At 44.5% G+C, this 14,417-nt stretch overlaps 2 protein-coding genes across 2 annotated transcripts in view; both read left to right on the top strand.

Moving 5' to 3' along the window:
- Positions 1-2,927, top strand: part of LOC125322946 (cadherin-23-like) — a 41,634-nt gene extending 38,707 nt beyond the window's left edge. The window contains exons 41-44 of the mRNA XM_048297376.1: positions 449-646; positions 1,225-1,347; positions 1,739-1,949; positions 2,435-2,927. Of these exons, the coding sequence (XP_048153333.1) occupies positions 449-646; positions 1,225-1,347; positions 1,739-1,949; positions 2,435-2,647 (745 nt within the window). The 3' untranslated portion in view covers positions 2,648-2,927. The remainder of the gene's footprint in view (positions 1-448; positions 647-1,224; positions 1,348-1,738; positions 1,950-2,434) is intronic.
- Positions 2,928-3,336: 409 nt separating this feature from the next.
- Positions 3,337-12,990, top strand: LOC125322948 (activator of 90 kDa heat shock protein ATPase homolog 2-like). The gene is made up of 9 exons (XM_048297379.1): positions 3,337-3,447; positions 3,543-3,733; positions 7,413-7,498; positions 8,116-8,230; positions 9,543-9,631; positions 9,839-9,961; positions 10,730-10,831; positions 11,635-11,686; positions 11,932-12,990. Exons 1-9 carry the CDS (start codon positions 3,368-3,370, stop codon positions 12,105-12,107), a joined length of 1,014 nt encoding a protein of 337 aa, XP_048153336.1. The 5' UTR covers positions 3,337-3,367; the 3' UTR covers positions 12,108-12,990.
- Positions 12,991-14,417: the final 1,427 nt, after the last annotated feature.

Here is a 14,417-nt window from a genome sequence, read left to right as displayed (position 1 = left end):
TCAGTGTTTACTGACAGCTAATTTTCGGACTTTGCCAAAAACATGAATAAGGCTGCTTCATTGTGCAAAATAGATTCAAAAGTCAGTTTAAGAAAAAAAAAGCTGAAGCAGAAAGAATATAATTAAAATATATATAATAATTATATGACTTCAGAGTGGCAGAACATTGATTAAAAACTCACACTTTAGGTGTATTTTACATTTCTTTGGTAACCTGGCAGTGATGTGGGTCTAGTTCAACTGTCCCAGCTTTGCAGCATTTTAGGTCATGAGCACCAGGGCTGGTTGCTGGAAAACAGAGCTTTTCCTGAATGAAAGAAATGACAAGTCTGAATCCTCAGAAAAGGTCTTGCCAGACCAGGGAGGGATATCCTGTATTTTTTTCACTACTCCTCCAGCCAAAACGAAGGTCTGGTAAATCACACACATTTTACCCTTCCATCCTCAGAAAACTGAGGGAGCAGAAGGGCGACATTGAGGCGGAACTGGAGAAGGTGTTCTCAGCATCCGTCAGTGCTGCCATCGGGGAGGCTCCCGGAGCGCCGGCATCCTCGGACCTCGTGGCTGCCATCGTGCTCGGGGTCCTGTTCGCCGGCACCTTCATCGCCTTCCTGGCCTACATCCTGCTGGGTCTGAGAAGGAAAAGGTACAGAGGGTTTGCCTTAGCAAAGCCATTTGGATTTACAGCTGATTGGTTTAATTAAATGTCAACTCGAAAAATATTTGTCTGATAAATTACTGGCATTTGCAGGGAGCATTGCCCAAGATTTGCTATGCTGGATCACCACACACAGCTGAAAGTTGTTTCTTCTTGTGTTTGTCACTCAGCAAAAGCAGAAATAAATACTTCTAAATCAGAGAAATGTGAACAGCAGGAATTTTAACTGGGAAGGGGGGCCTACGAGTCTCTTCCAACCCCATAAATGATGAAAGCAAGGGAGGTTTTGCTGCTTAACTTCAGTGGCAGCAGGACCACATGGTAGAGGAAAACAAATAATTTCCAGAAGGGAAGCAAACATTTACACTGCTACCATTATGGAAAAATAGGAAATACTCCAAACTAATCCCCAGAATAATACTGAAAATAAATGCTGTGTAAAATAATGTGTATTAAACTTCTGACACAAAAAAATCATCTTCTGTTTCTAAACAACTAGGAAGCCAATCTTCAAAAAGAATGAATTATTTTAATATATTGTTATTATTTCAATGTATTATTTTCAGGAAGTATGGGAAACAGGATTTGGCTAAGAAAGTCAAAATTGCAGAGGGCATTGATAACCCGTGGGCAGTTGATAAAAATGGAAGTCTGAAAAGCTTAGAGAAACCAGAGCACATGAATAATGGGTAAGTAGACTGCTGCTATCACATATTTATAGAAAATTGCATATAAAAAATGTGGTTCTAGTTTATTCTGGTACCATAAGATTTTCATTGGATCTCTCACTAGGCTATAGGTTCATTTTTAAAGACCCTTAAAATGAGAAGTTAAAAGTCTCTACACTTGAAGGAAGTTAATACCCTTTAATCTTCTATCAAAGGCAAATTCCTACTTACTCTTTAGCAAATTGTTAATCTTGATGCAGAGAAGAACCTTCAGGATCCAAGAAGCTACTTAACATTTCCCTGGGTAAAAATCCCACTGATTTTGAGATCAGTGCACATGCTGCTCTTGGTTGTAGAGAGGCTGAGATTTTGTCTTAGCTCAAGGTGCTGTGAATTCTCTTAACTCTCTCAGGAGAACTGAGATGATATCATTTGACAACCTGGAACGCACCAGAGGAGATGATGCTGAAAAAGATGAAATTCAGGCCCCTGAAAAAGACAATTACCTGGACACAGTGCTGCTGGATTACAAGAGTGAAAGTGAGCAAAATGGAGCACCTGAAAAAGCTGCTGAAAGTAGAAATGTGGAGGCCCAGCCCACTGTAGGATTCACAACAAAACAGGTAATGAGCTTTTTGATTGCAAAGCATGGAGTGAAAAGTATTTTATTGTTATTCATCAAATAACTGAAGGAATTATCAAGAAAGTAAATCTGATGGAACTAAAAAAAAAAAAAAAAAAAAAAAAAAAAAAAAATCTTGTGAAGTACTCCCTGGAAATGTTCAAGGCCAGGCTGGACAGGGCTTGGAGCAACTTTGTCTAGTTCAAGGTGTCCCTGCCCATGGCAGGTGGGGTGGAGCTGACTATCTCTTAGGGTCCCTTCCACCCCAAACCATTCTATGATCCTATAAAAAATCATAGAGGAGGGGCTGTTTGTCCCTGCCTAGCAGAAGGAGCAGGACTTCGATCCAGAACTGATGACTTCCTTCTATCTTCACGGAATGTGTACAGTAAAGGGCTCACAATTTTATGATTTCTACTGCTTATAATTTGTCCACACTCAACCATTTGTAGCTTTCTGCCTCACCTGTGTCACACTTTTTTGCAGGATTCCTTTGTGACAGACATGTACCAGAAGCCAGCTCTTTCCTTAACACCTCATCCCACATTGCCTGCCCCTGAGAAAGAACTGAAAGGAGTAAAATTTTCAGAGGTGGCAGTGATTTTGGACACAGAGCCTGGAGATGATGAACTTGGAGATGATGAGCCTGAAGATGATGATTCTGAAGATGACAAGCCTGGTGATGATGTATCTGTCTGATAAGAACACTCGATGAAGAAAATTCTTAGAAAAACCACAATGAGACTCATTGGAACAGCTCAGAATTAAATGAGCAATAAGAATATGGGAATGTTATCCAGATTTTAATTCTGCTTCTGTTGTAAGGATGGATAAGGACGAGAACAAGCAATATGAGGGAAGGGCTGCAGTGCTGTACTGCAGGGTTGCTTCCCCAGCAGCAGCGCTGCCTCACAGTGTATTTAATTTCTCTCGGCACGTGTTAAATGGGCAAGACAATAAACCCGATTCCTGTGCAGTGTCATTGCTTCAGATGGAGTAATTTTGGGACATCAATTATTCTGTTCTTTTCCACAGAAGTGTCCGCCGCAGTGTTTGAAAACGAGAGTCTGTTTTCTAATTTTCCTGTTTTCCTTTTCTTATTTTTTTTTCTCTCCTCTCTTCCAGTTAGGCGGTGCCTTCCCCCGGAGCCGGGAGCAGCCCCGGAGGAGCGGCTTTTCCTGGGCACAGGAGCGGAGGAGCGGCCGGTGAGACCCAGAACGGTGCGAGGGCTCGGGGCGTTGCGGCCCCGCTCCCTCCGCCCTCCGCGCCGGGAGGAAGGGCAGGGCAGAGCCTCGCCTTCCTCCTCCTCCTCCTCCTCCGGCGGGGCGGGGAAGTTTCTGGCACCTTCTGGCGGTGCCGGCGGAAGCGGCCGGCAGGGAGCGGGGGGAGGCGGCGCCGCGGCGGGGCCGGGGCAGCGCCATGGCCAAGTGGGGACAGGGGGACCCGCGCTGGATCGTGGAGGAGCGCGCGGACGCCACCAACGTGAACAACTGGCACTGGTGAGCGCCGGGATGCGGCGGGAGCGGGCGCGGGATGCGGGGAAGGGGTGGGGGGAGCGGGGCGGCTAGCGCTGACCCCGCCGCTCCCGGGGCAGGACGGAGCGGGACGCGACCAGCTGGTCCAAGAGGAAGCTGAAGGAGGTGCTGGAGGGGCTGGTGGTGGAGGGCGAGGCCGGGCGCTGCGAGATCGGCGACCTCAAACACGTGGAGGGCGAAGCGTCCTGCAACAGCCGCAAAGGGAAACTCATCTTCTTCTACGAGTGGAACCTGCGCCTCAGCTGGAAAGGTACGGGGGAAAGGGGGATGCGAGGGGCTCCGCGGGGACTGCCGGCCATGGCAGCGTGTCCCGGGGACCGGGCCCGGCGCGGCCCCGCCGGGGAGGTGGCATTGGCACGGGTGCCGTGGGGTCTGTGATGGTTCCTGCTGCCAGCGGGAGCCATCCCTGTGCAGAGGAACCTGTCCCCTCCGGGCTGGGAAAACGCGAATGTCTCGGTGAACTGCAGTGACTCAGAGTCGTGGGGAGAGTGGGGGAGCCACGTGGGCCTGGATAAATGCATATTCTTAAATAACCTTGAAACCCGAGCTTGGCTCTTTCTCCTTCAGCCAGGCTTTTCCCACCCCATATTCCTTAGCACTGCGTGCCCCGTGTATCAGCGCAGGGTTACTCACTTGGCTGTGCAAGAAGTAAATGCCTGCAGTGTGGCGGTATTGACAGCAGAGTGCCGGGGCTGGTTTAGTTCCACTGTGCCCAGATTTACAGCTCCCAATTTCAGCTGTGTGCTCCGTGCCTGTGGAGAGCAGGAACACCTAGGAAACGTCAGATTACAGCTGTTTCCGAAAACTAACTGTAACTTACATTGAGGATTAGGAATTACAGGAGGATAAAACTCTTCAGTGGGAAATCGAAATAATAGTTAATTATTTGGGATACCGGGGGCTGTGCTTGTGTATTTTTTTTTTTTGTGCCATATCCGTTTGCAGTCCCAGCTCTTGGAGTTGCCCTCTGCTGTGCTTGTCCCATGACAAGCTCTTCGTTTGCAGTTCGGTTTTTGGTGATACCAAGGAATTCTTTCCATTTATTAGATGCCTAAAACGTGACAGCAAAATGTGGCCCGTGTCTTGCAGTGGAGTAAGAATCAGGAGCAGCTGATGGAATGTCCCTGGATATTGCAGTGCTGAGTGACAGGCAGTGCTTCCCCAAATACTTATTTCTTAGATCTCGGGTGTGTGGGTTTGCCTGACTGGAATATTGCTGAGACCAGATCTGGAATTGAAGTCTGCTCTTACAATAAGAGGGGACTTTAAATGAAGTACCACTGTTTGTTTTAGATAGTTTTAAATGTTCCAAGTGTGTTATAAACTAAGAACATACTTAGAGTTGAGATGTCAATGTTGAGAGAGCAAGGCAAATATTGTACTCTAGTGCAGTTGAAATCAGTGTAGATAAAACTATTGTAATCAGCTTTTTGACTTCTGTAAGTTCAGCTAAAATCACGTTAAGCTTTAAACACAGGTTAGTTTGGCTTTGTGTGGCTTATTTCAGTATAAAGTTAGAAGCAGGCAGACAGTATTTTGTTTGTATTCCTACGTAGGTTCTTTCTAAACTGTTTCTCTGCAAGGTCTTTGTGCTGCTCAGGGTTTAGAGACAGCTCTGACTTGTGCTGGGTGCTTTGCTACACTGAGTGAATCGTGGCTTTGAGAGCTTAATTTTAAAGAAGTTGGCTACTACACAGGAAATTCTAAAAAAACCCAGAGGCTGATGATTTTTTCTGTGATAGCCATCGTGTTGTGTGTTTTGAGAGCTCTAAATTAGAAGTGAGAGTTCAGACTGAACTGCTAAAAATTGTAATTGCTGTAATTAGTTCTACAAGTCTTCAAGGATAACTGGGACTTCAAGCTATGATTAAAATGTGGCTATGTAAGGACAAATGATAAAAATCCTGAGATTTGCAGCCGGTTTGGAAAGTCCAGTGCTGGAAAAACATCGTTCTTAGGAATTTAGATAAGGGAGAAACAAGAAAGTGAGGAACTGAGGGTACTTAATGGCACTTAAACTGAGCAAAATGGCTGTTCTATCATTTGTTAGAGGATTTTAATGGCTTATTCCACATTGTGATGGAAACTTTGTGAAAACTCATTTGTCCTTTTAAAGCAGGTATCTCAACAGTGTGTTGTTATAGGTGGGTCTTTCTGAGGTGTGTGCTTCACACTGGATTGGCAGGAAACCAAAATATAATTTATTCCAATGGAATTCCAACAGATAATTTGATTGTTTGATAAAAAGGTAATAAAGCTTTGTTTGCATTACAGTGGTACTGAAAATGCAGAGCTGCAGCTGTGTCATGTTGAACCACCAGCTCTGTTTGCTCACTGGTTGGACTTTGCTGCCCAGCACAGACATTGTTCACTGTTCTTTGTGAAACTCTGTTTTGAGAGTTGTGAAAATTGCTAATAGGATTAGTTGAAGTCGGGTTTGTGTTCTGCTCCCCAAAACTCCTTCCTGCATGCCTGCACCTCCTTTCTGTGGAGAGCAGCCAAAAATAAGACTGGCTTTATTAAGTCTGCAAAGACGACGTTGTATGGTTTTCCTGAACTCATCCTGGTGCTTGGAAGGGGCAGGGAAGAGCACACTGAGGTGGCTGTGTGGGCCCAGGAGTGTTTCAAGGATGGCATTAACCAGTTGCCATGGCTTCACTGAGTGACAGGTTCTCCTGGGAGACTCCGAGGTCTAGTTCAGCTGTCCCTGCGTGGATGTGGTTGTGCAGTTGTGGATTAACAGACTGAGCATGTTGTGCAATCAGTCCCTCATTGCCTCAGACCCGAGTGGGGAGGGATCTTTGCACTTGGTGTTACCGATAGCCCTTCACCTTCTCCTTGCCAGGAAACACCTGGGCGTTTGTTTGAGTCCCTCACTGGGATCTCGACCAGTTGGGTTCTGTCGGTGCCTCACGATCTCATGGGGGCTCAGGGAAGTAATTTAAATAATGAGAGTGATGTTAAGGAACAGTGGGATCCAGGTGGCTCCCGTGAAAGTGGGAATCCCCAGAAATAATGCATCTGCCTTCATGATAATTCCCCTTCTGCAGCCATGCTCAGCCCTGGGCTGTTGGAATTGAGAGTTTTGCTGATGAAGCATCGTGTTAGATTTTTTATGTTCTGACACTGAGCTGACAGACCTGCATGTTTCTGTTGTTGCTTTCTGAATAGATTTTATCATGATCGAATTAGTGAGTTAATTTAAATAACAAAACGCTTTTGCAAGGCAAAGGTGGAGAGTCTTCAGTGTAATGAAAAAAGCCTCAGACCTTAAATTCAATTTTTGCAGTGGGGATCTGAGGCAGAGCAGCACAGGGACAGCTCAGTGGGGTGGGCCTTGGCCCTGAAGGATGCAGAAGTGAAGCTTAATTCTTGTCCTTGCCGAGTCTCTCTGCAGTGTACAGTGATTGTAACATGGTTAAAAGTAACATCAAGTGCTCTGAATATGCGTGTGAATTTCTTATTTTAAAAACTGTCAATTGTGTATGTCTCCATTATACCACATGTATGTTTCCTGGTGACATGCCTGCGTGGTGGGAGCTTTCACACAAGTGAAGAGGCCATGGTCAGCATTCCAGGGAGCTGCTGCATCCTGAGCGGACACAGGGGAGGAGGAGATGATTTTCCCCTACCCACCCTTAGATGCATATTCAGTGTTGGTGGCAGGCTTTAAAGGTGTTAGAGCAGGTGACAACTGCAGGGGAGAGCAGTGCAGGGAGCAGGTGGGTCCGTGTCCATCCCTTGGTGCACCTGGATAGGGAATCCAGCTCCCAGGAAAGGCTCAGGTTGCTGTTCAGTTCCTTTAAATCAGCCTTGAGGCAACTCCCTTCAGGTAACACCTTTGTACAACTGAGCTCCAAGTGTAAAACTCTTGCTGTGGGGGAAATAGTTTTTAATGATGCATTTAAGAATTCGTTATGTTAATACAGGTACAGTGAAAGAGTCTGGTGAGAAACATAAGGGATCTGTTGAAATTCCTAACCTGTCAGAAGAAAATGAGGTAGATGATACAGAGGTAGGTGTGCAACATTGGTATGGCTATATAGGTCCACAATCCTTAAATAAAGCATTAATCAACATCTAGGCATCATATTTTGATATATCCCGTTATTAAATGGGATGATTACATGTGCATAGTTTATTTCATGCTTTTGTTTATTATACTGGGAATAATGCCTTGTTCTGTTCTCAAATTTTCCAGTGAGGAATGTGCACGGTTTGCTTTGCTAATTATTGTGATGATATTTTAACTACAAATTTGAGAAGAACTCTGCTTTGTAGTCTTGAACAAACCCCAAGCCAACACAGCAAACCACTCGCAGCCCTAAGACCTTACGGAGTCCCTGTGTTGGTCGGGTAGGGGTTGATACTGGGCTTCACACATCCTTCAGCCTCTGCTGAGAAGCAGCTCTTGGCTGTACTTGATCAACTGGACTGAGTGGAGGTTCTACATTTATTTATGTCTTAAGAGGACTTATTTTTAGCAAAGGTTGGCTAACCCAGGATCATGAATTTGAAATTGCAGCTGTCCTCTGAGCATAGTAAACAAAGCCCAAATGCTATCCTTTGTTGCCAGAACCCAAAAGGCTCATGACTGGGGTCTCTCAGATGCTGTAATTTTTCTGTTTCTAGATAAATGTTAGCAAGAAGAAAGGGGAAGGTGATGTTCTGAAGGACCTGATGAGAACTGAAGGAACCACCAAAGTCAGAGAGGCCCTGAGGGACTATCTGAAAGCACTTAAAACAGGTAAATTAAACCAGGTGAATTAATCAGCTCCTTGGGAGTGTTCCTGTGCAGGCACCTCTCCTGAACAGCTTGGTCTGATACTGACAGATCCCTGGGTCTGCACTGGTTTTATTTTTAAGTGTCACCAGCTGAGATGAAATAAGAGAGTCCTGACACTCAGGATCTTTCTTGCTCTCAAATGTGGCCCTGTCCAGAAGGTTCTGCAGTGACTGAGGCTGTGCTGGGTCACACAGGCCCTGCCAGGGCTCAGCTTGGCAATACTAGGATTGGCCACTATTAGGATTTATTTTGTTACCTAATTTTAAAAAACTGCCTTCCTTGCCTGAACTGCTGCCTTATTTTTGTGTCCCTTTGTTTTAGTTATTAATTAAATTAGTTATTTCCTGGAATTTCTGAAATGCTGTCTTTATTTCTGTTTTTCACTCTACAATTACAGTCTCTGCTCATCCTTAAGCTTGCCATTATGGTTTGAGAAACTAAGGTTTTATTATCCCAAACTATTACTAAATTTATAAATTTTCACTTGCTCTTCTAAACCAAAGGTGAACCAAATTTAAATTTCCCTTTCTATTTTTTGAACTGTGGTATTTTTGTGAATTACAGCTAGCAAAGTGGGCTCAAAGAATTCTCAATTCCTATTTTCTAGGCAGATGTTTGCTCTCAACTCATTTTAATCCTTGTTGCTTTCATTCCTGTGAAACTGTCCCTTAAAAATGAGAAAGGATGTGTGTGTGTATGTATAAAATTTGGAGTTGATGCATTTGCAACTTACTGTAATCAAACTGTTATCAGGTGCATCTCTGTGATTGTGCACTACTTTGTTAAATTATTACCTCTTTTTTTTTTGTCAAATGCTGTGTAATTTTCCCAAGTTGGATCCAGCAATTTTTGGCTTGAGAAATGACTGTGTATGATTTTTAGGGCATCCAAAGGTTCTTTAACACTGGAAACTCAAAGGGAAGCAGCCTCTGACAGGGATGGCTCTCATTCTGTATTTAGTTTCCTCCCAGTTTAGAAGAATTTCTTTGGGTATTATTGCTCTTTGATCTGAACATCTGCTGTGCTGCCAGAAGTCTGTGCAGATGTTACTGATTTGGGGTCAGGTAACTCAGAAAAGCCTTTTTAAGGGAAATTGCTCTTAGGTCTGTTCCTGATGGAAACAGAAAGGGAAACTGGGGAAACTGGAGTTTTATTCAGTGCTCCTGCAGTTATACCCATTCCCCGGGGTTTTGGTGATCTTCACTGTGTATGTGGATGTTGGGGGGGTTGAACAGCTCAATTTCACACTGGAAAGTGCTTTTCTTCACTGCAGAGTTCACCTTGGGAATGATTCTGCCAACAAAAGCTCCCGTTGGTCAGGAACTGGCCACAGAGCGAAAATCAAGTGGGAGCACGATGCAGGTATGTTGGCTTCAGGTTTCTTCACTGGATTTAGAGACTCCTGATTAATAATCCTGCTGAGTAAATACAGAAGTACACTGTATAATTACCATGTATTCACACTCTGTGTTTGAGAATGTGCAGGTGCCAACAGTCCTGCCCTGCCAGAATGTTGTAAGTGTTAAGATGTCACACTCAATCCTGTCAATATTTTTCTTTTCTTTGCAGGCTGCTGTTACACCACAGTCTCTGGATATGGTTGGAGTAAAAATTCCAACAGTGAGGATACATATGAGGGAAGTCTTCAACTCTCCAGCTGATGAACTTTACAGCATCTTCACAAAGAAGGAGGTAAGTGATACTTTCAGGAGGCATTTTAACTGAATGTGGATCTTGATGCAGCTGGAGTGTTGTGTAATAGACGTGTCACAGTCACTGTGTCAAGTAGAGATTCCATTTGATGAGAGTTTATTAGGTTGCCTTAGACCTGTTTTTGTACCTTAACAAAGCCAAGTACTCAAAGTGAAGCTGCATCTTTATGTGGTTTGGGTGCAGCTTCCTTGTGCTGTCCTTACCAAAAGCTTTGCTGTTTGCTGTAGGTGTTGCTCAGGAGCCTGAGGGGCTCAGTACTGGCACTGCTGTTACCCATAGCTTGCAGGTTAATTAGATTAATTACTGGTGCTGATGATACTGTTGCTTATAGGGTATGAAATACACAATCGCTAATTTTGGGTTTGTGTCCTTCAAGAGTCTGGGCTGGTGTTGGAGAACTTTAAATTACAATCCCAGGGCTACCTCTGGGAAATAGAAATGGATCTTGGCAGCTCTTCTGCACCTTCCTAAAGCTGCTGCTCCATTTCCCTCCTGTCCCAGTCTGGGCCCAGCCAGTGGTGTCTGTGCCTGTGTATGTGCTGGGGGCAGAGTCTGTCCTGGCCTGGGGCTGCCAGTGCAAGTTTCTCAGCAGTTGCAGTCTCACTGTGGCACCGCACTGGCCCCTGCCACCACCCCAGCAAGGCTGTGTAAAATCAAGAAGCCCGATGCGTATCAGTGTTAATTCCTTCAGCACCCCGCCCTTGTCTCCCAGCATGGTGCATTTTGTGCTCTGTTCTTTTTTGCTAGTTGGTACAGAAGTTCTCCAAATGCCCAGCTGTGATTGAAGCAGAGAAAGGAGGCAAACTTCAGATGTTTGAGGGCTGTGTCAGCGGGGAATATACAGAACTGGTAAAAAGCTCCTCTCTGCTTCCAAAATGGGGAGGGGGTGGTGGCTTCTTCCCTGAGCTAAAAAGCAGCGTCATTTTGTGAATTTCAGTTTCTCTAGTGCATATTCCTGTGTTTCAAAGCCAAACAGTTGCTCTTTTGTTGTGTGGCTTCTCTGTCCCATTAACAGAGCCAGGGCTGACCACACCTAAGGACCTGCATGGGGAGGAGAAAACCCAGCACAATCCTTTGTAACTAAGAGGAGGGAGAAAGCAGGTTTAAGGTTTATCTCCCAACTCTGTATCCCTTTTTAACTGGGGAAATGAGCTCTGTTCTATTCAGGGCAAATGTTACCCTGTTCCAACTGAACGCTGGTGCAACTAGAAGGGAAAACCTGGTAATTAGAGCTCAGCTGCATTTTTGAAATGTCCTTGAAAATGAAAAATCATTTTCATCTGCAGGAGTGCCTGACTTGTGCATTGGGCCAGGCTGGGTTGTGTAACACAATCACTCTGTCACACTTCAAAATTTCAGTGGGGAAAACTGGGCTTGTCCTTGTTTCAAAGTCTGCAAGAAAATCAGTGTTTTATGTGCAGTAACCAGTGAGTCCTGATCTTTTCCCACAGCAAAACCGTAACAGTGGAATGCAGCACGCTGAGACCTCCATGAAAAGAGTTTATTTCAGAAACAAACCCCAACCTTGGTCTTGTTTACATGCATGTGTCCAATATTCCATAAGATAATGCTCCTCTCCCTGTATTTCAGGGAGAACTGTAATGGGAATTCTCTCCCCTGCTAATGAGGAGAACCTTCTTATCTTCCCACAGGTCCCAAGCCAAAGAATTGTCCTGAAGTGGCGGTGTAGGAGCTGGCCTGATGGTGAGTTTTTCCAAGGATCTCTCTCTCATTGGAGGGCTCCTTGGCAGGGGGAAGGACCAAAGCTGGCAGGGAACAGCCTTAGCTGGACACTTCCTTGGTGTGTGTCCTTCGGAGAACAGCCCAGCCCAGCGAGCTGTGAAAAGAGGCTGTGCTCAGACAGGCGGAGCAGAGGGGGAATCAGCAACAACAACAGGAGTCATTCTTTAAAAACCACTTCACTGAAGGGTCCTGTTTTCTTCCCTCAGAACATTATGCAACAGTGGCCTTGAACTTCCAGAACCTGGTGGCTCAGTCGGAACTGGAGCTGGAATGCAAAGGGGTTCCTGTGTCCCATGAAGAGAGTACAAGACAATGTTGGAAGAATCAATATTTTGAAGAAATACATACTTTACTGCAGCAGTCTAAAGACAACATGGAATGATAACAGCACTGTAGTTTTGTTAGGGCATTACTTTTTATACTTTGTTAACATTTGGTTTTCTAAAAAAAAATATATATAATTTATTTGTGGGAAGAATAAAGACCCACTTCTATGAGACTGTACATAGTTTAAGCGCTATTTATGGGTTTTTAGGGAATGAGAGGCAAGTCAGACTGTGTATATAAACAGCTTTACTTGGGGACAGTGATCTCTGTTCTGCTTGCCTGCAGCTTCAGAGAGTAACAATGATTCAGCTGCAGTGGTGAGTCCTGCCCTCAGAGGTAGGTGAGCTACACCAATCAATAGGAAACATTTCCAGTTCCTTAATATTCAGTGTATCAAGTGGCAAAATTAAATCCCTGTAGGAGACGGAGTTCCCAGCAGAGGTGAGCTGAAAGGGATTACAAAACTGCTGCTCCATTTCGAGAAATGGGGGTATCATTTACAGCCTCTTGCTCGATGCTTTTCACTGCAGACTCTTTCCAGTTGCAGTTTTAGGAAAGATAATGAACAATGTCTTGTAATTATTAGGTCTGCATGCACTGTACTCCCGTACTTGACCTCCGTGTGACATTTATTTAGGAAGAAACAAACAGTAATAGTGCTTTCTTCCTGCAGCTTTGTAAAACCTTCCACTGAAATGATTTACAGCCCTCTGCACTGCTGTACCTCAGAGAGAACAACTGTTACGAGAATTTTGACAGGAACACATTGTAATTTCTAATTAAACCATCTTGAGGTGAGCAAGGATAACTTAGTTCTGAAGTGCTTCATAAGTAAAGTGTACAAATGAAATCTACAATCTGAAACAAACTGGCCACAACAGGGCAGGCTGCCTTTGGAAAAACATGCTTGGCTCAATAAAAATGTGACTTTGCATCAAGCTGCTTTTCTCCATACACTGATACTGCCACACTAAATCAGGTTTCTTAGAAGATAAGTCTTATATTTTTTATTTTTACAGAATGCCAGCACTTGGCAACCTTACCACCAAAAAGCTTCTATGATCCAGAGGAGACAGAGGTGCTGCTCCTTGCTCCAGGCCAGGGTCTCCTGGAAGTAACCAGAACAAAGCCCCACAGGGACAGGAGAGGCACAGAGCAGTTCCTGGGTGTTGCGCTGCTGCTGCTGCTGCTTTAGGTGCCCAGGTGGTGGGTGGGGAACAACCTCTTCAGTTGTGTTGTATTTTAGGATCTGCTTCTAAATGCTCAAAATTTAGCTACCTTTTTTCCCCCTCAATACTCAAGGAAGAAAAGCCTAATGTTCTGAATACAAAAACGATTTAGGGTAATGGTTGACAAAGGGAAATTAAGGTTTAAGACAGTTCAGGCTTCAGCAGGTCTGTGGGTAGATGGTTGAAGAGATTTTGCAACAATTTAATACTTGAGAGTAGGTGGTTCTATGCAATTGCAAGTTTCTTCAAACAGTGAAATTGCAGCCCCAGTACTCTGGGAATTGTGCCTCACCCATTTTCCCTCGTGACTGAAATCCCCTTCCCTCTGTGGGTCACAAACAGGTTTCCTCCTCTGAATTTTCCTGTCTCCCTGACCTCACTGCAATGGAGCAATTGCCAATCACTGGTATTAAAAAAGACAGGACTTACTTGTGCTTCCAGTGTTGCAGTCCCTGCTCCAGGTGTGGGGCTGCCAAAACCCCTGGAAAATGAGGAGGAACAGCCCCATGCCCCTCCAAGATTGGTGCTAAAATTTCTCCTAGACTTTCCAATAAAAAGTAAAAAATGTTAGATGATTAATTAGCTGAGAAAGGCAAAGGGAAAAATAATTCAATAGGAAGAACATGATTTATGAGATTATGGCCAAAATTCTTTACAGATCTCAGCAGTTTGAGTGCCAGAGGAGAGGCTGACTGTGCACGGAGAAGGTATTTAAAAGCTTAATTCTGAAGGGGTTAAATGGAAGGTGGAACTTCCAGGAAGAAATAAATAATCATAAATGAGAAGTGGGATCAAGCCTGGAAGAAAATCAAAGGTTTAAGAGACTGAGGAAGCCAGTAGAAGATTAAAGGGTTTAGGGTTAAAGGGTTGTCAAAGGGAGGATAAGGGGATGTTTCTGAAGGCAAAAAAATACAAACCAGAAACCTGATTTAAAGTGAGAGAAGGGGAACAGAATGGAAGAAATACTGACTTAGAGAGCATGGAAAGTGCAGGAGCCAGAGGACGAACGCCTGGAACCAGGCTTTGGAAAAGAAAGACACATTTGAGCAGGTGCTGCTTGATTTTGTTCAAAAAAACTCTACTGAGAAAAAAAATCTGTAAAAATTGCAGGAATACGCAAAAGGGAAATGAGGAGG

This window comes from Corvus hawaiiensis, chromosome 3 (assembly GCF_020740725.1).
Source record: "Corvus hawaiiensis isolate bCorHaw1 chromosome 3, bCorHaw1.pri.cur, whole genome shotgun sequence".
Lineage (NCBI taxonomy): Eukaryota > Metazoa > Chordata > Aves > Passeriformes > Corvidae > Corvus > Corvus hawaiiensis.
The sequence above is the reverse complement of the archived record's forward strand: the minus strand, read 5'-3'. Positions and strand labels throughout refer to the sequence as shown.

What these genes read in the sequence shown, in the direction of transcription:
- LOC125322948 (XM_048297379.1), top strand. Translation starts at nt 3,368, where the DNA reads ATGGCCAAGTGGGGACAGGGGGACCCGCGCTGGATCGTGGAGGAGCGC. An exon ending in TCTGAAAGCACTTAAAACAG is followed by an intron (nt 8,231 to 9,542) that starts GTAAATTAAACC and finishes TCTTCACTGCAG; the next exon opens with AGTTCACCTTGGGAATGATT. An exon ending in GTGTAGGAGCTGGCCTGATG is followed by an intron (nt 11,687 to 11,931) that starts GTGAGTTTTTCC and finishes TTCTTCCCTCAG; the next exon opens with AACATTATGCAACAGTGGCC.